General features: G+C 38.7%; 1 protein-coding gene across 1 annotated transcript in view; it reads left to right on the top strand.

Annotated features, from left to right (window-relative positions):
* Window positions 1-26025, top strand: part of LOC102383839 (BMP/retinoic acid-inducible neural-specific protein 3) — a 156474-nt gene that overhangs the window by 93308 nt on the left and 37141 nt on the right. The window contains exon 6 of the mRNA XM_014526351.2: window positions 7026-7248. Coding sequence (XP_014381837.1) covers window positions 7026-7248 — 223 coding nt within the window. The remainder of the gene's footprint in view (window positions 1-7025; window positions 7249-26025) is intronic.

Raw genomic sequence — 26025 nt, 5'->3', positions numbered from 1 at the left:
TTCCCTAAACTGATCTTTCCCTTTGGCGTAGGGACCTGGGAAAAAAATGTATGATCATGAATGTGAAGCAGCACAGTGATACATTTAAGCACAAGTTTGTAAATTAAAGATGGAAACAGATACATTGATTTTAGTGAGTGTGTGTGCATGCATGTATCCTTTTCTTAGTATAAAGGCCTAATTTCATTCCAGCAAAAGGGCATTCTGCTCTACTATTTTGGAGTCATGAAAAGTGTGATGCCTTAATCCCTGTACTTCATTATGCACTTGATCAGGTAGCTAGATAATTGATCCATGGTATTTCTATGTTGTATAATTAAATCAATCCAGGAAGAAAATAACATTAAAAATATATAAGAAATAATTTTTGAAAGGGTAAGATAAGACAAATATTGTCCCTGCTTTCCTATTAAAGTTTGTGGAAAAGAAGCTTATTTTACACCTTAAATTAACATTGTTTCAGCTTTACTGAAAACAAAAGGTAAAAGAAATCATATCAGAGAGCCAGATTCGGGGTCTGTCATACCGGTATCAATCCGCTTGGTTGTATTTTCTGCATCACCTTATATGGATTTTGATACTTCCACAGAATATATTTTACTATGAAAGGAAACTATGTAGTGCAGGTGTGGTCAGCCTCTGGTCTGTGAGCCAAATGTGGACCACCATGATATCACATCTGGACTGCAGAGCTCCCCATGGGTCTGAAAATTTGGTAGCAGGGGAGCAGTGGCTATTAATACAGCCACCCTAACTTATGCCAAATCCCCAAGCCCCATTCCCAGTGCAGGCAGGTCATTCCCCCCACATCTGGACTGGGGCTGGGCCATGCCTCCTTTCCTTCCTACATGGCCAGGTTGGGGCCTGGCCATATTGCCTTCCCCTGTAGGGTCTTGCCACATCCCCTTCCCTTCCATTGGATCTGGGCCATGGCCCGTTCCCCCCTGTGGAGCAAATTGGAGCATGGACATACTTCCTCCCCCCAAAATCAGACCACACCCCCTTCCCTTTCTGTGGGGCTGGATTGGGGCCTGGCTGTGCCCCCTTCCCTCTCCACTGGGCCAGGTCAAGCTTCTTTCCCCTGTGGAGCTGCACTGGAGTCAAACAGCCTGCTCTCTCCCCACCAAATGGTGTCCACTAGGTCCACCTGGGCCCTGGATCAGGAGCACTTGCTGATCTGGCTCATGGATAGACTGGATACTGCCAATCTAGCCCGCCACTTAAAAATGTTGGATATCATTGATGCAGTGAATAAGCATTTGATAGTTGGCAAAAGTTCCAAAAAGCACTTCAGAACTTAGGCAACTAAATTTAACATGTGAACTACAGAGACATTTTCATCCTACTACCAAAGAAAAAAGGAAAGATATTTCAATGTGATTTTAAATATATATACCTTAAACATTCCTTGTCAATTAAAGACTAAGAATATTCATTCATAAGAGCATGCATTCATTTCTTTAGCCAAAAAATGTTTGCTTCCTATAGTTTTAATTTTGTTTCCATTCATGCCTAACGTATAATATAAGTGTAATGTCATCTCTGTGCATGGGCCAGAATAGTGAAAGAATCTTTAGTTTCCAAAATTATCAAAATATAGTCAAGTAAACTAGATAGATTAATCTATCTGTATCATTTTAGGTCATATGCTCTGATCAACTGAGTTTGGATATAGTATGACATACATGGTTGCATGTATACTTCATGTCTACCTATCCTTAAGGTTGGGGAGTTCTGGAATTATATAGTAACCCATAATCTAAGATCATGCTCTAGGAATATCTATCTATCTATCTATATCCAATAAAATATTCAGTAGATATAAAACATACAAGAATCCTTGCTTTTCACATATCTGTCTAACTAGAAACGTGTATGCCTCCAGCACTGTAGCTCAGAAGGTTGTTAATCATCAGGAATGGCTGGTATGCTGTTCATTAGAGTGTAATAGTTTAATCATCTCTGAGTGGTAGGAGTTCATGTTGTGGATTCACAGACCATGAAATGTATCTGTTTAAGGGATGAGGACATAATCTTATTTATTTGTTTGTTTATTTAGTTATTTATTTATTTTTGGAAGGCCACATACCCATGCTAACTTTATCATCTAGCTCTCTCATTCTGTTGCTTGCTTACGGTAGTCAAATCCTGACTTTAGGAAGGCTTCTGATACTGTCTCCTTCAATATTTTCATTCATTAAGAAACATGAATACAGACTAGATGAAAGCACTGTAAAGTGGATACATAACTGGTTGTATCATCATACTCAATTGTCAGTGGCTCATTGTCCAGGTGCAAGGAGTTTTCTCAGGGGTCCTTCCTTGGTCTAATCTTGCTCAAAACCTTCATTAATGATTGGGCTAGGAACAATGGCCATAACCTGAAGGAGAGGAAGTTTAAGTTGGAGATAACTAGGAAATTTCTGACTATCAAGGTGGTCAAGCATTGGAATAGGCTACCTAGAGAAGTTGTGGAGTCTCCATCCCTGGAAATTTTCAAGGGCAATCTGGACAGGCACTTGGCTGGATTGGTTTAGTCAGGGATGTTCCTGCCTTGATCCCATCCAGGCAGCACAACTACTCGAACTTGTGAAGTCCCTTCCTTCCCTACTTCCCTGTGATATTATAGTGATACAAGGAACAAATATTTCATACATTTCATAGACATTAGGGCTGAAAGGGACCTCGTAAGATCATCGGGTCCGGCCCCCTGCTGAAGGGGCAGGAAATTAGCTAGGGTCAAAGGATCCCAGCAAAATAAGCATCCAACTGTTTTTTTTAAAAGTGTCCAGAGTAGGTGCTTGCACCACCACTGAGAGGAGTCTATTCCAAGCCTTCAGGGCTCGGACAGTAAGGAAGTTTTTCCTTATGTCCAGCCTAAAATGGTCTGCAGGAGTTTGTGACCATTGGACCTTGCCATTCCTTGGGATCCTCTGGTGAACAAGCATTCTCCTAGATCCTGATGCACATCCCTTATGTATTTATAGACTGCCACCAAGTCACCCCTGAGCCTGAGCTTCTCCAGGCTGAAGAGTCCCATGTCCCAGCTTCTCTTAATATGGCCTGCTCTCTTGCCCTCTGATCATGTGTGTGGCTCTCCTCTGGGCTCTTTCAAGCTTCTCCGTGCCCTTTCTGAATTGTGGAGCCCAGAATTGTTTGCAGTACTCCAGTTGCAGTCTCACCAAGGCCAAGCACATTAGGAAGATGACATATTGGGCCTTGCTTGAGAAGCATTGGTAGATGCAAGCCAGAGTTTTGTTCACTTTGCCAGCTACAGTATTGCATTGATAGCTAATATTCATCTTGTGGTCAGTCATGACCGCCAAATCTCTTTCAGCTGTAGTGCTAGTGACTGTCAAGCCTATAAGTGTGATGTGGGTTTTTTCCCCCTGAGGTAGAACACCTTGCATTTCTCTGTATTGAATGCCATCAGGTTTACATCCACCAACCTTGCAAGTCTATCAAGGTCAGCCTGTATCACCAGCCTATCCTCAAGTGTGGACACTCTTCCCCAAAGTTTGGTGTGATCAGCAAACTTAGCTAGTCTGCTTCTGACACCAGAGTCCAGATTGTTTATAAAGATGTTAAAGAGTACAGGTCCAAGAACAGAGCTTTGGGGGACACCATTGGTCACTGGGTGCCATACTGATTCAGTTCCATCGACTACCACTTTCTGTGTCCAACCTTGAACCAGTTCTCCAGCCATTGGACAGTAGGATAGTCGAGGCCACAATTGCCTGATTTTTCCATGAGGACATTATGGGACACCAGGTCAATGGCTTTTAAAAAAGTTCAAATATATAATATCAACCTCTTCCCTTTTGTCCAGGTGATGTGTCACCTGGTCATAGAAGGAAATGAGATTGATCAGGCAAAACCTACCCTCAACAAACCTGTTCTGGCTATCCCTCAGCATGTTGCCTTCTGTTAACCTGTCGAGAGTGGTTTCTTTGATAATTTTTTTCCAAGATCTTTCCAGGGATTGAGGTCAAACTGATTGGCCTGTAGTTTCCCAGATCTTCTTTCCTCCCTTTCTTGAAGATAGGCACCACATTGGCTCTCTTCCAATCTTCAGGTACTTCTCCTGAGTGTCATGAGTTCTCAAATATTCTTGCCAGTGGCCGCACTATGATGTCTGCCAGTTCCTTTAGCACTCTTGGGTGTAATGTACCTGGACCAGCTGCTCTGAGGGTGTCCAGTTTCTCAAGATCTATGCTAATTATGGGTGTGTTTTCATCCTCAATCTGGCCATACCACATCATGTTAGGGAGGGTGGTCCCTTTGGGATGGTGAAAAACTGACACAAAGCAATCATTAAGCAGATTAGCTTTTTCCTGGGTGTCAGTTGTCAGCTGCCCCATTTGGTTTAGCAGGGGTCCAAAGGTTAAAATCTGCTCTCTACAATCTTAAAGGGAGAGTCATTGCATTTTTTTCAGTAGGAAGAAAGGGGTGGCATCATTTAATGGATTCCCCATCCCATGGATTTGGGGTGATAACCTGCATCCCTCCAGACAGAGCCTTCTTTCAACACAACTAAGTATAATTTATTGACCTACCCTTCATCTTAAAGAAAAACAAGATTTTTGTGGTCGTCTGTCACCACAGTATTAGTTCCTTTTTCAGCACCAGGGCAAGATTTTTTTCCTCACAGTTAAGGCAGAGGGTTGGTGCTCTCATCAGAGAAGGTCCTGGACCCCTTGGAGTAGATGCAAAAGTAACATTCAAATGTTTCAAATTTGCATTTGTGTAGTGTAAATACTCATGCCATAGAAATCTATTCCCCAATTGAACCAGAAATATATGTTGATTTAGAGAAAAACATTTTCTTAAAACACCAAAGAATTGTGGTTGAGCTTCTAGATGGGAAACAATAAGGAAACACTTTTCTTAGAGTCTTCATTTTCATACAAAGGGAGAGCCTTAGTATCCCAACAACAAACTGAGTCTGCAGAGATGTAGGAATGATAGCAGTCCTTCAAAAGATAGAAATGATTTAGAAAATAACAGTGATCTGCACTGTATGTTAAATGCCATAGAGTTCCTGGATAATTTAATAACTGTGTGGTCTAAAGTAAAACACATACCTTGCATCTTGTCTATCTTTCTGATTGACATGTTAAAAAATATATGTTTTCATAAGAGTTTTCTTATAATTTTTAAACCTTCAATGAAGATATGATACTGAAATGTTTACTTTCATAATAGACCCAGATGGTGGATATGTAATTTCACTTTGTCTTGAAATAATTATTTTTCTACCACCAAAATTTGGACATTTTCTTTCCATTTTTATCCATTTTTTCAATGCAATTTTTTGTTTTTTTAATAAAGAAACTGAAATACAAAAATGTTAAGCTTATACATATATACATTTACATCTGTATCATATATCAATTTATTTATTTATTTATTTATGTGTTTAATAAAAGCCTATTTTTTATTTTGCCAAATCATACCTTTTCACAAAGTACAAGCCATTTCCTCTTGGAAAAAGGGGGTGGGGGGCAATGGACAATTCAAAGCAGTTTTGAATATAACAAACATCACAACTCTAAAACTGTTTCACACAGATGGATCACTGAACTTGGGCAGATCCTACCCAAATGAAGCACCACACTGGGTTAAGGCCTAATTGTGAAACAATCATGACTTCACTACACAATGAATTTGGAAAAAAAGAAGGGTGGTGGAGGGGGAGGGGGACATATACTGATCTCTGGAAGCATGGGAGCCCCCACACCCCAAAATGAATTCTGGTGCAGTTATAATTTTTATATTTTTCTATTATCAATGTGCAAATCTTACATGTAAACCAGTGCATAGTCCCATGGAAGTCAATAGAATTCTATCTTAAAGACTTATTTGGCGTGCATTACCAGAGTGTCTGTGTACTGTACAAACTTCAGTGTGTTTATTATCGCAATGTCTTTGTGACATAAAAAAATCCCATTATCAACATTGTATTGATGGGACATAGGTTGAGGGAAAGATTTTAAAAGCACTTTTAAAAATTCCAAGTGGCCCCTAAATGCACCTCTAGATGTCTAAATATCTTTAGAGATCTGGCCCTAACTATTTGGGAAAAGGTGACAAAGAAAGCATATGGCAAAGCAGAAATCTGAATCCCAGATGCTCCTGCATATGACTACTTCTTTAACTACTTGACCATTCTGCCTCTATCCAATTATTATTTCTATTCTTCACAAGAAAAAAAAAATACACACACACACACACACATACATATGTATACATACATACATACAAATAATGCTTCCATGTATATTTAATCTTAATTTAAAATTAATGTTTAAGATATGTAGGCATGCATCTCCCCTTTGTTATCTATTTTATTAACATTGGTAATGACATATGTATGTATATATAAGTAAAGAGATATAGATATATATATGTGTGTGTGTGTGTGTGTCTCCACACACACACACACACACACACACACACGCATCTGTTTGCTTAATTGGGTTCTGAAAATGAAGATAAGCAGACATGATTCTCATTTAATTTAAAGGTGTTGACAGATGAACAAATTATAGTTTCTTAAAAGCAGGGGATGTATTATGTATCAGCTGCTCTGCAGTAACTGCTTTGTGTGTTTTCATATCCCATGGTAAGTAGAAACTAAACTACAGTCATTTAGTAGTTGTTTCCTTAAGATGTAAGCTAATTTAGCTTCCATACAGCATGGGTTAAGTGGACTCTTAAAAAAGAGTTACACAGATCAACTCACATATAGGTTGCCACACCAATTCAATCTGTTCACAAACTAAAGCATTTTTATGCCATAGTAATGGAAAATAATGTTTCCATGTGTATTTAATCTTAATTTTGAATTAATGTTTAAGATATGTAGGCATGCATCTCTTCTTTGTTATCTATTTTATTAACATTGGTAATTACATTTTTTATTGAAAATGGCTGTTCAAGTTCAATCAGATGAAAAGTTACATTTTGTTTCAAAATAGTAATAGTTACATAATTAAAAAGTATTGAATTTTGCCATTTTTCAGATGAATTCAAGTTATTTATGAAAAGACTGCCCATGAACTATTTCCTCAACACCTCCTCCATAATGCATTTGTGGACAATGGATTCTAATTTTCAGCGTCGCTACGAGCAACTGGAAAACAGCATGAAACAACTGTTCCTAAAGGCACAGAAAATTGTTCATAAACTCTTTAGCCTTAGTAAGAGGTGTCATAGACAACCACTCATCCGCTTGCCAAGACAGAGGTAAGAAATGTTATGAAAATCAGAGAAACTCAGGACTTTTCTTGATTCCGAAACCTGCTTAAAACTACAGGTATGGTAATAAGTATACTATAAAACCTTTATAACCATAATAGCAAACAGTAGTACTGAGTCTTCCAAGCTTCAGTACTATTCTGTTGAAACCTTCCCAAATATAATGTCACAATGGAAAAGTAAACATAAGCTACAACTACATTCATCATTGTATATCATGGGAATCAAATGAAAGAAAGATGAATAGCCAGGTCCAAAGTCATCCTGCTTTAATCCATTAACTTCTGAAGATTTCTGTCATTAAAGGATTTAGCCATAGCCACAACACAAAACAACATTCTAAATTAGATAAGGAAAAGTAAGGACAACTATTTTAAGGACAAATCTGCCCTGTATACTTTACTGCATATATTATAAGCTACAGATCTCTCCTTTCATTTGTAAAATATGAATTAAATTTGAAAGAATAACTGGGTAATGGGGATAGTGGTGAATTAACCTTGTCTAAAAACACTGTGAGAACATAAGTCTGAAAGGGCAAATCAGGCCCAAAGTTTATTGTTTATTGCAAACTCAGAGCTCTGAGAGTAAGAATTTATTTAGAGGTTCAGTGTATGGGGCACACTGAGTTTATTATGATTGCAGAGTCCAGCAACAATCATCATCAGTTTAATCCACTGACCTCCCAGATTAAGGGAAGTGTCTCCATAGACTGTAATGTTAGACTATTTCTAGCAGTGGGATCAACAGTTTATTGACCACAGTTAGGGCCTTGTTATATGTTGTACTTTTAGCCACACAAATGTTGATCAGCTTAGTGTTAGCTTGGAGTCGGAGCAGTCACGCCTTCAGTCTAAAAACCTTTCCTGACTGTTTTCCACCTGCACAACTGTGACTTGCCCTAGAGGCCTGATGAGCAAGGAGGTCCCTTCCAGCCCTAATTTTCTATTATTCTCTATGCTTTGCCCATCCCTCACCTGTCTCAGCAGCAAGGTTCTAGACTGCAGGGAGGGGAGGGAAGGCACAAGGTCCTTCAAAAGCAAGACTGAGAGACTTGGTGGGGAGCTGTTTGGGGAGGTCACTGCCCACTCAGCTCATTGGCTCCAGGTGCCCACATGCTCCTGGCTCACTGTCACATATGTCTGAGCATATATCCTGGCCCCACATATCGCTCAGGTTGCTCCCAGCACCTGAGCAACAAGCCTGAAGGGGAATCATCTGTCTCCCTGCCTCTTCACCCTCCCCCACTCAGCCCTGCCTCACATACACGCCCCCACCTTGGTGCCCCTGAGATTGGCAGGAGCAGCCCAGTAGACATGAGGTAAGTGGAAAGACACCTCTGACCCCAGGGCCGGGGGAGGCCCAGGCAGTGGCCCCAGGAAGCCAGTGGTGGTGGCAGAAGTGGCAGTGGTATGCATAGGGCTGTGGGCTGAGGCTACAGTGGCAGCAGCATCTGGCGCAGCCAGCTCCCCACCAAGATGGATTCACTCTGCAGCTGGGAGTAGAGTCTGCCTACAGCCAGTGCCCATGTCCACATGGGCAGCAACAAAGCCCTGCACCTTCAGCCTGAATCCACCTGCAATGCCTGACAATGGGAAGCAATGGCTTCCCTGGCAGCAGGTTGACTTCCACCCTGCAGCAGCCACCACAATCTCTCACCACACTGTGTGTGGTTTGGGTGCATGGAGCAGGGTGTTTCTGGAGCTGCTGGGCTAGAGCTCAAGGTTTGCTGGAGCCTGCCTGATTCTGGGGGCTCTCTGGGACTGGCCACACTCTTCTCCTCCCTCTATGGTTTAGTGCAGGGGGCGGGGAGGAGCACAGGTTTCAGCAGTGGTGGGCAAAGTTGCCCCAGGCTACCATTCCTGGGCCAGGGGGACTGGAACCTCAGGAAACTAGAAAAGCTGAGGCTTCAATCCCTGGGCCACTCTAGTAAGCAGACAGGGGTATGAGAGCCCACAGAACAGGAGGGTGAGGAAGTGGCCACTGCATCCTGGGATACTGGAGGACTTCAACATAAGTGGCACATCTGTTGGGGAGTGACTACACCTTAATGGAACAGGAGCTGGGTTTTACTGATTAGAGATAATCCTGCCTTCGAGTGGCATAATTTTGTACTTTAAGCCACTTATTGTTAATGTGTAGACAATCAAGGGATTAAGAGTACCAGGAGCCACCCAGAATTAACGTGTAGCAAGGCCCTTAGAGATTCTTCAATACTGCTTCATAATCATAAAATGTTAACTATGCAGTTGAAGCCATGCCTCTATAAATTATGTCTGTCTTCTTGGCAAGTACTGCCCAACTTTTATCTCATATACATCCGTTGTGCTTCTTAGGCCCCTACCAGATATGAATGTTAAGTTGTGATGTGATCTGATACACAGTCCACACAATTACACTTCCTGCCATGCAGTACATGCATGGAAGGTGTTGTAATTGTGGGACTGGGCATCAGATCCCACCTGGCCTTATTAATGTTTCAGGGGGAGTTTAGGATCATGATCCTGGACTCCCCCTGCACTGGCAAATAGCAAGATCCAATAGCTGGGAGATTCATCAGCTGGCTGGGCTCCTAGAAACAGGGACACACCCTGCACTCCCTGCTGGGAGCCCCATCAGGTGATTGGAGCTCCCAGCCATGGGAGCACATGGTACAACCCTGTGGTTTGAAGCCTGGATCAGCGGCAGGCTCAGGTGCCCCCATTGCTGCCAGCACCATCAGATGCAAGATTCCAGGCTTGGAAGCACATTGTATGCCCCTGTGACTGAAGTCTCCATCAGCTGATGGAGTTCTCAGCCATGGGTGCACATGGTCCACCCCTACAGCAGGGAGCCCCATCAGCTGATGCAGCTCCCAGCCACAGGGGCACACCTGGTCACATTATCAATTAACAGCTACAAAGTTATTACACATTTTTTGAGGCATAATTTTGTGGCTTATTCCTTGTTTTCACATGCTATTGATTGAAAACGTTGCTGGGTTACAACTTACAACATGGTTAACTGATTGATCATGTCTTAAATGTAATGTGTGGCAGGGACTTTAGTGATTTGGCTATAAAGAGTGTTATTTTATTTCTTTTTATATTAATTTTCAGAAGGAAAGATTATATAATAATATTTTGTAACTACAGTGTTATGACCAAATTCAGTGTTCTGTCAAGAAACCACTTTTCACCAATGACACCCAGAACTCTTTAAAACAAAAGAAAACAAAACAAAACAAAACATATTCCACAACTAAAATAATTTCTCCAGGAGTTACTGCCTGATGTTATTCCAAACAAAGTTCTCAATAGCACCATTTTGCAACATCCTATAAAAATAAGATAGTAGCAATAGAGTGAGAACAGCCCACTGTTTGCCATTGCCTTGTGAAGGAGTGATTTTATATCAACATTAATTGTGAAATACATAATATTGATACTAAAATTCTACTAAGGTAAAATCAAATTAGTTGAATTTCCCTATTGTAACATAAGAACATAACGTTTCAAGTCAGCTGGACTGAAGAACTCAGAGACTTTGGGATGGAAGAGACCTAGAATTTCTTCAGGTCAAAGGTGCTAAAATGATCTAGAATCCATATTCCAAGCAGTGGGGAAAGCTTATATGAAAAGGGCTGTGAACTAACTGGGAAAACAACCACTTCAAGGAGGATGTTAAGGAATGAAATAGAAAAAAGTGAGGAATGGGAAAAAAAATGATTCATTAGAAAACACAATGATGTCTTGGAGGCCAAGAAGTAGAAAAACAGTAAGAATTGCTGTAAATCAAGTTTGGAAATGCAAATGACTAAAACTGAGGTAATAATCCTCACTGAGACTTCCAGGAGAACAAGTATGTGGAATTGCAGGTTTGGTAGCATACATTTTTAATAAATCTACCAAGCCAGGTGTAAGTACTCTGTGATTAGAAGACAGCAAATATAGGGCCTATATTATTTTGACTTTGATAGCACACAAGGCTTTACAAAAGATCTTGAAAGAAAGGATTAAAGACCTGGATATAAATGAGAAATGGAATTAAACGCAACTTGGATTCACATATGATACTAACATGATATCTGCCTTGGGTAAGATAACTTATTGCCTACAGCAAGCAAATGCAGTAGATTTCTGGAATTCAGTAAAATATTGTAGGTGCCTCATGGAGAACTATCAGTTCAATTGAAGTATGTGGGAATTGTATAATAGTTCTTAGAATTATTAGCGGAATTAAGGTGTAATAAACTGACAACAAGGAAGACAGAAGTGAGTTGTACTGGAAGGGGAAATATATATCCAGGCTTAGTAGCAGAATTCCTTAAGGATCAACCATGGGATTTATCTTATTTAATATTCTCATTAATACAATTGGCAAAAAAAGTTGGAATATGCTGATAATGTTTGCTATTGACCTAAAACTAGGAGACGCTGTCAATATAGAGGAGAATCTGGATATAATACAGAATGGCCATAATGACTTAAATAAAAATGGAATGAAATTTAGTAGAGCTCAATAGACTGTCATGCAAAATTGGACTAAAATGTTAATCTTCTGTATGCTGAGAGCTCATCAGCTGTAAATGAGTGAAGAAGAGAAAAGGTCCAGGTGTATTAACTGACCACAGAATTACTATGAGCTATCAATGTGATGCAACTGTAAAGAAGAAAAATGTGATCCAAAAATAAATCAGGGAAGGTATTTACTGTAAAGATAGGAAAGTAATAGTGCCATTGTTCAGAGCAGTGGTAAGACCTCATCTGGAACATGGTGGGCAGTTCTGGTCATTCATGTTCAAAGTAGATAAACAGAAACTGGAACATCTTCAGAGAAGGATAATGAAAGCAGTGAACAGGAAGGTAGAAGAGATTGTTTGGTTTAGCCTAGTAAAATAAAAGCATGAGTAGGGATATGCTTGCCCCCTATAAATATATTATAACTGCTAGGAATGCCAGAGAGGGGGAAAGAACCATGCTGGCACAAGAACAAATGGGTACAGAACTGGCTGTCAGTAAATTAAAAGAAGGTTTTTAACCGTTAGAGGAATCAGTTCTAGTAAAGTCTTCCATTTGAAGGAGTGAAAAAAACAACAACAATCCAAACAGTTGCTTTTAAGATTTAGCTTGAAACATTTATGAAGAGGATTACATGGTGTAGAGCCACTCTAATTAAACTGTCCACAGCATCATGTATATTCAGAGTCCTATACCTCAAAATGGTGATGGGGGAACTTTAACTAAAGCTTGTCAAAACAGCTTTAGTTAAAACACCCCTGCTGCCATTTTGAAGCATGGGGACACTGAGTAGATGTGATGTGAGGCTGCTGAAACACACTAATTAGTGTGCTCCAGCAGACCATATTAATTGAGTCTGCTCCAATGCGTGCTAATTAGCACACATTGGAACAGATGTCTAGCCTGTATACAGATGCCTATTGTTCTTAGTTTAAATAAGTCTTTTAGTTAGTGAAATGTCCTTTCTGTTTCTCTTCTTTTTTGCATACAGCTTATACTCTGCAATTATCATAATATATACATGGGTTTTTCTCATTTTGAGGTATTCAGTGTTGAACTTTACCTCATTACATACATTGGGAAAACATATTCTGTTCATTGCCAGTTGTTTGTTTTCTAGATTTTAGCTCAACTTCTTTGAATTAAAATATATGGCTGGATTCAGACATACAGACATGTGTGGTTTGTGGTGCCTCAGACCTCTTTGCAGTGCCACAAACCGCACATGTTGCAAGTTAAACCATGCCCAGTGCTTCTAATTTGCAGTGGTGGGGCAAAAATTGCTAATGGGTAGCAAAACAAAACAACAAAAAACCCCACACCTATGAAAGAAAGCAGTGTCAAGTGTGATGAAGTGTCATGTTCCAGGACAAACTGTGCACTGCAGAGACCCTGTGCTGAGGCACCCTGTATGCTAGCCAGCCAGGGAGCAGCACACAGAGATGTGGAAGAAAGCAGCCCAGGGCTTCTTTCCCATGTTGTACCTTGTGGTGATCAAATGATCTCAGACTCAGTGTGTTGGGATAAAGAGCAAGAAGAGTAGGAAGAATAAAGATATGTTCCTGCAAACCAGTTGCATCATCTTAAAAATAAATGCATTTCAGGGAAACACATAGAAATAATCTAGGTTATATTAAATTAGAAGTATTCAGACCAAAAAAATGTGTAACCAAACCATGATCCTGCATTCATTTTTTCACACACCTAAATTATGAACCCACTTCCTGACCTGTAGAGCACTACCTGACTCAGAAAATGCACAAGCCAACCAGAGGTAACATTCTCCTAGATTTGGTCTTGGCCAAAGGAAATAATCTAGTGATCAACTTGAATATAGAGGGTAGCCTGGGCAACAGGGAGCATGAAATCATCACGTTCACCATTTGTCACAAAGCAGGCAAATCAGTTAGCAGGGTTGAAATTTTGGACTTCAAAAAAATGAATTTCAACAGGCTTAAGGCAATAGTAGGGGAAGCACTGTGGGACCAGGGACTGAAGGTGAAAATAGTATATGAAGAGTGGTAGTTCCTCAAGGATATGATCCTTAAAACACAAAAGAAGTACATTCCCATGCAGAAGAAAGGTAGCAGAAGGGCTGGTAAGCCCTATTGACTTATTAGGGATATCATGGTCCTCTTGAAAAAGAAGAAAGAGGCATACAGACAATGGAAGCTTGGGACAGTACCCAAGGAGGACTATACAACAATGCCCTGCACTTGTAGGAATCAGATTAGAAAGGCTAAGGTGACGACTGAACTTAAATTAGCAACAGAAATCAAAGACAATAAGGAGTCCTTCTTTAGGTATGTAGGGAACAGGAGGAAAACAAATGGAAGTGTGGGGCCATTGTTTAACCATTCAGGACAGCTAATCACTGACACTCAGGAGAAAACTGAAATCCTGAATGACTGCCTTGCTTTGGTATTTCACTGGACTAAAGGGAAAATCATATTAGATACGGTTCAGAATGGACATGGTGAGAATGACCACCTTCCTACTGTTGAGATTCAACTAGTACATGATCAGTTAGAAAAGTTAGACATTTACAAGTCAGCAGGACCAGATGAACTTCGTCTGAGAGTGCTGGCTTAAAGTCATTGTGGGACCTTTGGCAAAACTCTTCCAAAACTTGTGGTGGTTGGGGGAGGTCCCTGAAGACTGGAAAAAGGCCAATGTTGTGCCCATCTTCAAGTAGGGGAGGAGAGAGGACCCAAGTAACTATAGGCCAATTAGCCTAACTTCTATCCCAGGGAAAATCCTGGAAAAAAAAATCAAGGAGTCTTTGTGCGCTATGCTTGCAGAAGGTAGGATTCTGAACGATAGCCAACATGGCTTCATTGCAGGCCGGTCTTGTTTTATCAATCTAATCTCCTTTTACAACCAGGTAATTTTGGAGGATTATGGGCTTAACTGTTTGACAGTTAGGTGGATAGGAAGCTGGCTGTGGGGTAGGACCCAAAGAGTTCTAATGAACCGATCTGTGTTGTCCTGGCAAGAAGTGGCCAGTGGTGTCCCTCAGGGGTCTGTGCTTGGTCTGGTGCTTTTCAACACCTTTATCAGTGATTTGGATGGGGGGGTGAAGAGCTCACTAGCCAAGTTAATGAATGACACCAACTTATGGGGGAACATGATCATGCTTGAAAATAGGCTGCAGATATAGGTGGACCTAGACAGGCTGGCAAGTTGGGTGGATCAGAACCTGTTGAAGTTCAACATTGAGAAGTGTAAAGTGCTCCATCTGGGGATGAACAATCCCTAAAATATTTACAGGCTTGGTGGTGCCAAACTGACTAGCACCACAACTGAAAGGGAACTAGGGGTAATAATAGACCATAGTATGAACATGAACCATCAGTATGATTCTTTAGCCAGCAGGGCAAGCAGTACAGGCAGTCCTCAGACTTACGACACAATTGGTTCCTGAAAACCACGTCTTAAGTCGAAACATTGTAACTCGGACCTGATTTTCTCATAAGAAACAATGTTATAAATGGGGGATTGGTTCCTGAACCAAGGCCTGATAGCCTATTTTCACCAAAAATACCCCAGAATGTTGTACTCAATCAATTATAGATGAGTAATATAGCTACATTAATGTATTTATATTGTAAATAGCAATCATATTGATTTGGAAGGACTTCTTTGACGTGACTTTGCTGGACTTTTTGAAGGGCTCTTGGTTGGACTTTTTGAAGGGTTCTTGGCTGAAGTCTTCTCAGGAGTCTTGGCTGCAGGTTTTTTCTAGAGTCTTGTCTGCTTTCTTTAAGAAAGTGTCCAAAGAAGTTTGGATAAATGTTCTCCAGGGAGATGGGTGTCACAGCAAACTTGTTCACTGGCATGGCATTGCATCAGATCAAGCATTGTAAAGTCGAAACTGACATCATAAAGTTGAAACAGGGTGTCAATTTATAAATGTTGTAAATTCAAAACATTGCAACTTGAAATGTTGTAAGTCGAGGACTGCCTGTACTCTGGCATACATCAACCAATGCATCTCAAACAAAACCAAAGAAGCGATTTGTCCATGTTACTCAGCATTGATGAGACCACAGTTGGAGTACTGCATCCAGTTCTGGGATCTGCATTTCAACAAGGATGTAGAGAAACTTGAGAGAGTCCAGAGAAGAGCCACCCATATGATCGGAGACTTGCAAGGCAAGCCATACTAGGAAAGGCTGAGGGAGTTGGGTCTCTTCAACCTAAAAAAGAGAAGGACTTGGTAGCAGCTTATCGCTATATCAGGGGAATACATCAAGAGCTAGGTGAACAATTGTTCACCAGGGCACCCAAGGGGAAAGCCAGGATTAATGGCCACAAATTCCTAGAACACTGTTTCAGGCTTAACACTAGAAAAAAACTTCTTTGCAGTCATTGTGTTCAGACTATGGAATAAACTCCCTCTATAGGTGGTGCAATTATGTACCCTGGAAATTTTCAAGAGGAGACTGGACAGTCACTTCACTGGGCTCACCTAACTCCAGTTGTCTTTCCTGCCTAGTGCAGGGGTGCTGGACCTGATGATCTTGTGAGGTCCCTTCCAACCCCTTACAATCTATGAATCTATGAACGTTGGGTGTGCAAAAGAATATGAAGTTGAATAAATACATTCATGATAATATTTTAACTGCAGCCACACAGAAGCCAGTAATCTTAAAGTAATTAAAATCAGTAATTAGATATAAACAAAAGATTATTAGAGGCATTCTATGCTATCCCCTTTTCTTTATTACTACACTTCTATCATGCATGTGCTACTTGCAATATACTGTAAGTGTTGAGTTTCTGTATGAGAGAGAACGCTCTGGAGGAATATGGAAATTATTTGTTCTTCTTTGTCATGTCATAAGCATCAATGACCTTTCTCATCTCCTCAAGAATTCAATGTAACCTTATGTTGTGTATGAAAATTTTGACTTACTTGTGATGTGTTTGTTGACTGAGGATCCATAACCATTTATGTCAACTCTAAAGAAATGCAAAACTCTAGAACTTTTGGTTCAGAGATGATACCTTTTATTAAACCAACTACAAAATCACAAAAAAAAATATATTTTTTTTTTCCTGCAAGCTTTCAGGCTCTCTCAGCCTTCACCAGGCTCAGGGAAAATTAAAGATGTTTAAAAGTCCCCATAGGGAGGAAATAAACTTCATTTTTGAACAGAGGAAGCTGAAGATGGTGGTAGTCTTTTCCTCAGGCTCTATGAGAATGTATGTCAATTCTATGAATTCAGCACAGGCTTTTGCAATATGAAAAAAAAAAAATTCCAGAAAATTGTACTGTGAAGGAGAGTGTCTTAATTTTTTGGTTAAGATTATGATGTCATAGAGAGTAGGATCCTGGTTCAGATGGATTGAGGATGGTCACCAATATGCATTCAGTGAACGGCTGTTTTGATGTACTGACAGTTACCATCTTCTTTAAAAATTCTGTGTGATATATGGTCACTCAGTTTGTTTTCTTTGCTTGAACAATGCCCATTGTATGCTGTAGTTGTTATTACATAAGTAGCTTCAGCTACATTTGATATAGAGGGTTGTTGAAGCACTACTGATAGATAAATACATTTTGTCTCAGGCTGTGTTTGATGTACAGCTCCCTGTATGAAGATTGATGTGTGCAAAAAATTACAGTGAATCTTCAGTGTGAATATAATATCTGTACAAACTTTTATTTCTACTATATTCACCCAGTTAGAAAGGCTGAGATTGTGATTAGGTTATTTCAAGCTACGAATACCTTGTCACCAAAATGAGATGACACAGCACTGTCTAGTAACAAGTAGTGAACAACCCTGGGAATCTAGCATCCTAGTAAAGCTTCAGAGTTAAGATTGACCCCTGTGTAGTATCTGAACTTAAAGATGGGATTTATGCAAATGTAACAGAATATACGCATATGGTATATTTAACAGACTGTTTTTCAAAGAAAAAAATGTGAGAGAAATAAAAGGTAGAAATTTTCTGTGTTAATAGAGGTTGTCTATAAATAGTTTTAACAAGGCACTGTTGTTCACACTTCATGGAGATGAAAGGTGTGAGGGAGAGAAGAGGTCATACCTTTGTCATTGCTCTTTTCAGTCTGGATGAACACATCTTTTATGTTGTAATGACTATCTTTTGGGAAATGGAAAATTATAGAAATGTTAATTCCTATTTTAGTTGTTACGTGGAGTCACTGGAACTATTGAGATGAATAATGGTTTGTGAAACTACATAATTAGGTCTTTCCAGATTAAGAGGCCAAACTTGTTCCTGTTTATACTGATGGCAATGTTTCTTTTGAGAAATCAGGGTCTAAAATATGAAAGCATCAGGGTCCAAAATATGAAAACACAAGGCTCTATATAAAAAAAACCATAGGAAGCTGTGGAAAGAAAAACTATTTACATCTCCCATAGCCATTATCTACAAGCATGGATAATGATGTCCAGGTAGGAGCAGGGAATTTTAAAGAGGTCAAGGGAAATGGTGCCCAACTCCCAGTAAAAAATAGTGAAGGAGGCTATCAATTCCATTTACTCCTCTGGACATGCCATCCTAAATACTTACTTTCTAGATCTTTCCATATAATGTTTAGAATTTCCACGCATAGCATGTCTTCTATGTGACTGGATACATAGCATATTGCAACATGGATGCTCTTTGCACAAGTCTAATTTGTATCTCATTAGCTCAGTTGATGCTGCATCTAAATTGTACAATTTGTGATTTAATAAAATACATAAACAAATATTAAAGGGGAAACCTAATGTAGATACAGCAGTAAAACAATGAAATATCTTTCATTTTTTTCTTTTTAACTGCATAGCTAGCTGAATTAATGTGCTAAAAGTTGGTCGGGCCATGGCCCACATTGTTCTGCAGCCTGTGCCCAGGGTTATCAAATGGCAGGCAGGTTATAATGTACCATAAACATGATGTCTACATTTATACCATGATTTTTTGTATCCAGTAGATTTCTTACAAAAAATCATCTATTTTACCATTTAATTGACTAGCCAAAATGTCAGATCTGGACCACCTTCTGAGCTTGCTTAAAACATATCAACCATAAAAAGTAAAGGAGCTAGGCTAATTTTCACCAAATGAATATTTAGTCCATTGTCATGTACTGTGCAAAGCTCTAGCCATCATCTCAGATGGAAGTTTTAATTAGCAAACTCACAGTTGAAAACATATTTAGAATAGACAATTTGCTCTGTTTGAAAAGCATATTTAGAATAGACAATTTGCTCTGTTTGAAAGTTTCTTAAAAGCAAGCAAACTACTGATTCAGATAGGAAAATATCTGTGTGACCAAGCCAGTCATGTATCTGAAGATCTTGATTCTCATTATAGAGGATTCCTTTAAGAAACATAAGATGCAAGTCCCACTCATGCTCACAATAGGTTGCTCATCATTGAGAATAGCAACCAGCTGTGCCAGGCTCAAGGTAAAATATCTGCATTCAGAAGGCCATATTCTATCTGGAGCTTTCCAGGATGTAGCAGAACCATGCTTACTACAATTTGTTTCTCTCCATGGCATGCCCTGTAGGCTGCTGCAAAAGGAGGAAGAACCATGTATCTGCCTCCTGCCCAGCTCCTTCTGCTCAGATTTGAATTTTTCCATCTCTCATGAATGGAACAGAGCTTGAGTTCCAGAGAATTCAAGGACTCTGATTATGCTCAGCTGCTGCAAAGGTACTTAAGGGTACCTTCCTTCTTCTTTGTTTCCTTGCCTCCTTGTTTGCTGAGGAACAGAAAGCCTTGTATCCCACTTTCTTATGGATAATACCTGAATACTTCAAAATTAGAAAAAGAAAAAAAAATAGGAATGAGGAACATTTTTACACTGTCAAGTTTCTTTATTCATTAAAGCTTGAGGTTTGGTTACCTTTATTGTAGATTGCATCACTACAAATGATGTTTAATCATGATCAGAACTTTATCCAGGAATGAAATTATCTATCCAGAAAACTGAATTTTCAATATAAAGAAGAGTATGCTGAATATACAATGGCTTTTTCCCCTTTTTCTTTTCTTCAACTTGTAGACCTGGTTGTATGGCAAAATCCACTCAGCAGACCCTTAGAATAAAGGAAAAGGATGACTAAATGACCACTGCTTTAAACTCCAACAAGATTATTAAGCAAAAGTCTTATCTATTGAAGAGACTAACCCTAGGGTTCATTCAGTGCTCTTCTACATACAGTGTTAAACCAGTAACATCTTTACTGTGCTTTGTTAGGAAATGACTTAATTTTATAGTATAACTAAATATATATGAGTTAATAAATACCAAGTGCCCTGCATATGAACAAAGAAAAGGCACCTAAATTGTGCTTAACTTTGAATCATGAGCCGTAAAATGTGTTTTGATCTACTTCATTAAGGTATTGCATGTGGGAGTTAAAGATGCATTTGCAGGTTTCAATGTAAGGGAGCACTTCCAATGGAAATCAAAGTTTGCTATCTCAGCCACCAGGTGCACATCAGAAAACTGCATGCAATACAAAAGGATGTTGATAAGATGAAAGAATGCAAGATAAAATGAAGGTCATTTTGGCAGTGGTTGTTTTATTAAACTGAATAATAAGACCCCATCTGTTCTCAAAAGAAACAAAATAATCAACTTTGAGGTGATACTTTTAATTGAACTGGAGATTAATGTTATTTAAGACTTACTTGACAAACATGCAAATAACATTCATAGACATTTGAATAAAAGGTCAGATTAAAATGACAAGTTGAAAGAAAATATTATACATGTATATCTATATACACGTAAACACATGGTCACTACATTATAGTAATAATCTTGTCCTTAACACACGTTGCTTTGTTTTAATGTTGCAATGTTAAACATTAATGTTTAGTTGCATTACAGGGTTCAAGTAAAGTGTTTTGTAATTGTTATAGGAATGGTTTATTTTTCTTAATCATTGATAACTTGTTAGAAGATAGGAAATTCCCCAGCCTTCTGATAACACTATTTATGATTGTTTGATGACTAAAAGGGATTGAAGTAATTTAATCACATTAGAAAGCACAGTGAAAAAAATTACGAATAGGTTATATCTATATCAATATCAGTATCACAAGAACAGGCTTGTATCTGTTTCCAAGCTATGGAAATATTATGTTGGTGCAGGAAGAAGTTGCACTTTCTTGCCAGTGTATACCATCAGAAAATACTCAAGATCAATCAATAAGAGAATATACTTTAAAATCAATCTACAACAATAAATGCTGCTATAATCACATTTGACCAATTAGATGAAGTTTAGGCTTGAATAAATTGGCAGTTCTATTGACTTTATGTGTCATAAACACCATCAGAAAGTATGGCGCACTGTTTCTTGAATAATGACAAATAGGAATTGGCATTCAGAGTGAAGTTATCTAGTTTATGAGGTTATTTCCTGCAGCAGCTCTGTTGTCTTCAGTCTATGGCTGTCCTCTTACAGATTCTCTATGAAAGATATGGAAAGGAATTCCTTATATGTTGTAGGGAGCCAAAAGAGAGGATTTCCCTGAGATCGCTGGGCCTGGGAGAATAAAAGTGGTTCTTGCTGAGTCCAATTTTACCCTATCCCTCTCTGTGAAACAGAATCAACTTCAGTTGTTTTTTTAAATAATGTATGTATCCCACAATTACAGACTGCCTTCTTTGTCTGCCCAGCTGCCAAAAAGCCCTAACTTTCTCATAAACATCTTCACACATCCTCAGTTTGCTTCCAGACAGCTTTTCAGATGCCGTTACTCTTTGTCAGTGTAGGTATTTATAACAGTGAAAACTGAAAATGTGAAGTAAAAAAACCCCGAAATTCAGCTTAAAATACTAAGAACTAATTTTTAGCTGGAAGCTGATCCATAGTTTCTGTTGAAATGGTGCACATTTTGGTACAGAATTTAGGTCCTGCCTGTTGTAGAGTGTATAGGGTCCTGTCAATAGGGTCCCTGGTTGTTCTCTAGACTAGTAGGGACATGGCCATGGCCATTAGTGGATCCAAGATACGGGCAAGGAATTGGCAGAATCCTTTGAAAAGTTCTATAAGACTGCATTTGAAATATTCATATTCTGTCATGTGTATTCTTATGTTCCTTTAAAAATACTGATAAAGAAAAAATGAAAAAAGTTAATTCAACCCTTCTGCTTCACATAGCTGTGGGGGTAGATTTTCCTGTCTGTCCTATGCATGCATGAGAAAAACTCAGACTCATGTAAATCTTTGATATATACATGTACTAAATTGTTTTTCTATATGGCAGACAAAGCAAGAAACTACCTGTGATGGATCAGTTTATTGAGGTCGTTTTGGTTTACCTTCGAAGTTAGATGTTTTTAACCTTAATAATAGGCAATCATGTGTTTTACAAACAAATAATCTCTGATTTTCTGGCATATAATATAATTTCCATATTATAGGTTTTTCTTATTTTTTTATCTTCCCATTCTGAGAATAATACAAAGTGATGGAAGGACCATACTACAAGCTGGTAGGAGCCTGTAACTCCTTTGAAAGTAAAATTATAGTTAGCATTTGATCTGCCATTCTGGTGGCATATGTGTTATGGATAAGCTCAGAATAATGTTAATTGGTGGACAGATATGCTCAGAACCATGAACTTCTGCACCAGCATATCCAGACTTTAACTTATTAAAAAAAAAAGATTATATGATAATATATGATAAAAGTATGAAAACCAGTGTATTCCAAACCAGAGTTGAATCCCCATTTTCTAAGAGATATTTAATAGCAATTTCAAAATCCCATTATGATTGATTCTTGTTTGTCTTTTTGTTTTAGGGTTTTGGTTTTGGATTTCTTTAGATAGTTTCATTTTTCTTTCTTCTCCCTTTTTATTTGTTTCTAAATCATCTTTCTGTTCCTGAAAAGTGCCAGATTCACAAGTCTGGAATACCCCATCCTCTGATATGTTCAGGTTCACCTGAAATAGTATCAGAGTAGGCTGGTGGTATTTTGCCATCATGCCTCAAGTTTTATTTGAGGGACTGCCTCTAAGAGTATGAAGGAAAGTCAGTCTTTTTCTTCATCCATTCCTTGGCCTGATAAGAGTGTCTACACAGGAACCACCTGTGGTGTAGGATATCAATCAGAAGACAGCTTTCTTTGGAGCTGGTACTTCATATTGTCAGGAGATTCCTGGTAGATCTACTATAGACGTCAAATATTTGACTTAAAGTCCAGATGCCAAAACCTTTTTTTTTTTCACAATAAGGAATTATCTCCTGCCTGAATAATTCAATTTATTTAAGAGATGTTGCTCTTGTAAGGTGCTATTCAGTCACAGTTCACCTCAAATACCTGTTCCTAAATTGTTATTAATAACTCATAATTTCAGGGATTATTAAAAAAATAAAGAAAAAAAAACCCCTTTGCTTCTTTTGGGGGGTATCTACAAACTAAGTAAGAGTCCTACAATCTTGTTCTAATATAGAGCCCAATTCTATTACTTTACTGCTTCACTAACAGTTATACTTACTTTACTGATCAAGCTCAGAGTGAGGTGCAAGAGAGCTGTGATAGTTTCCCCTTATCAGTTTAATAATTGATTTTAATTCTTGTCTGTAAATCACTAAAAAAAATTATTACCTATGTGCAGAGTTCAGGGAGAAGTAAAAAAATAGCCTTGTGTAAAACTCCCGTGTTATAATGTGCCTTTTTTGTACAATGCTGGGATAAATGCATCTTTATATACCACTACCACTTAGAAGTTTTTCTCTTCACTTATTTTAGAGAATTATCAGTGGATAAAAAGGAGGCAAGGAAGGATTCCTTCTGGTGGGAAGATTATGTCTATATGATTTTCCCAGATATGCATTGCATTAGAAAGGTACCATATTAATGTCAGGAAGTGGGAGCACAAAACTCTGGGTCATTCAGTGAAATTCCTAAATCATTTTTATGGTGCCTATGATAGGAAGATTTCAGAGCAATGCCAATGTAAGCTAAGATCTCTGTACTTTCAGTAACTAAACAAAGAAGGCTAGTGCTTTGAAACTACAGCTGAAATAAAAACAAGAGTTCATTTCTGTCATGTTTCATTTCTCCACAGTTGCAGTTTGACCAAAGTCTGGAAGTTAAAGAATGGCCTTCACATCCTCCAGCTCTCAGTATTAACAACAGATCAAAGGGAAAGAAAACAAAATATCTAAAATGCCTATATATGCTGTCATCCTAAGCTTGGACCTATATATCTCTGAATAACCCAGGAATATCCTGGGGCTTTAGATTCATACTTTCAGATGACTCTATTAATTTTCTAGCTGTTTGTCCAGAATGTGTAAGAATTGACTCAAAATATGACAACTCAGTTTCTCCAAGTATATATTTAGGAATGCCCTAATATATTTTCACTAGATGTAATCAGCAGACTGGTTTGGAATGAGTAGTCATAGAATCATAGAAAATTAGGGTTGGAAGGGACCTTAGACAGTCATCTAGTTTAACCCCCTGCTCAAAGCAGGACCATCCCTACTTATATCATTCCAGCCAAGGCTTTGTCTATCTGGGTCATAAAAATTTCCAGGGATGGAGATTCCACAGCCTCTCTGGGTAACCTGTTCCAGTGCTTTGCTACCCACATGATCATTTTTCCCCCTAATATCTAACTTAAACTTCACTTGCTGCAACTTAAGATCATTGCTTTTTGTTCTGTCATCTGACAACACTAAAAACAGTCTAGTTCCATCCTGTTTGGAACTACCTTAGGTAGTTGAAGGCGGCTATTAAGTGGAATGGTTGATGACTTCTATCAATAATGGTAGTGCAAGAGTGATGTTGTAGCCAAGGACCAAACATTTATATTGGATTTATGACGCATTATATTTTATCCAACTCCTGAATTATTTCCATAAAAAGGTGAGAAGAAAGATGAGAATGAACGCCTCTCTTCTGATAGGCCTTTGTCTCCTAGTAATCAGCTTCTTTTTTTGACTAATTGTGCATCTGCTACCTCTGAGAATTTCTCTCAGCCCCTTTCTCTGATCTTTATTCCCTATGCTGTGCTTAGTTTCCTGTGATCAGAGACCTGACAAAGAATGGCTTGCATTGAAAAGCTTGTCTAGCTTTATCCCAACTACATAGTTGGTCCAACATAAGGTATCACCCTAAGAAATTTAATTCTGTCAATAATGTGAGGGGCAAGGATTTCTTAGGGTGATATTTTTCATTGGACCAACTGTATAGTTGGGATAGAGTTAGACAAGCTTTTCAATGCAAGACCTTTTTCTTCAGGTTATTCTTCTGTCAATAACCAAGACAAAGTGATAAGAAAAATTAAACTTGGAGTTCACCTGAAAAAATCTTTTCCATGGCTACTTTACCATCCTAAAGTCATTTATTTGTTCTAGCCTTAAAAGCCCATAGACTGGTCAAAAACTTGCCACTTAGAAAAATTATATTATACCTCCTCCCATTAAACATGTTTTCTCAAAGTTTTGCCAAGTATTCTTTATGATCCTCTAAATCCTTACTGATATACCTTGGACAAAAGATTCCTGTTCAGGCCTGTATCAGGGACTGACTTCACCGAAGTCAGACAAATCTCTGGCAACCACAAATATTTTCAGATTTTCAGACAAATCTCTGGCAACCACAAGTGGCTGAAGTAAATTTTGTGTCAATTAAAACTCATGCACGTGCCATTGTATTCAGAAAGATCTTCCATTTCTCAAGCCACAGGCTTCTTATGTGCTGACAGAGCCAGGAATCCAAGTAATAATACTAAGGCTATCTTCATTTTTGATACCATTTAAATGGTAAAAATACTCCAAATAATGAGAGCCTGCCTGCCTTCCTCTGTTAATTTTCTGATTCCACAAATTAAGGAAAAACCAAAGGAGTTGCTTGAATTAAAAATACCAGTGTTTTACATCCTGACGTGAAAAAATATGCAAGACCTTGACACACTGAGAATATTATGTTGCACGTTCTTTTTGGCATTATTGCCTCAACTTTGAGAAAAATCAGGGACAATACTTGATGGGTTTTTTTATTTAAACTGAAAGCTTACCATCTGTGTGCATTTGGATTGCTTTCATCAACGCGTTATCTACTCAAAACAGTACTGGTTTCGATGATTCCTGGAGTGATGGCTAAGGTACAGTATAAAATATACACCACACAGTTGGCAACTACATCCAGGATCCAAGCAAAGTGAAATGCAGAGCTAAGCTGCTCACTGAGTTATAGTTAATAATTCTCTACAAAACTTCTGTTAAAAAATCTCAGAGTAGGGAGCTACTTACAGGTATCAA

Source organism: Alligator sinensis, unplaced genomic scaffold (assembly GCF_000455745.1).
Source record: "Alligator sinensis unplaced genomic scaffold, ASM45574v1 scaffold1144_2, whole genome shotgun sequence".
Lineage (NCBI taxonomy): Eukaryota > Metazoa > Chordata > Crocodylia > Alligatoridae > Alligator > Alligator sinensis.
The sequence above is the reverse complement of the archived record's forward strand: the minus strand, read 5'-3'. Positions and strand labels throughout refer to the sequence as shown.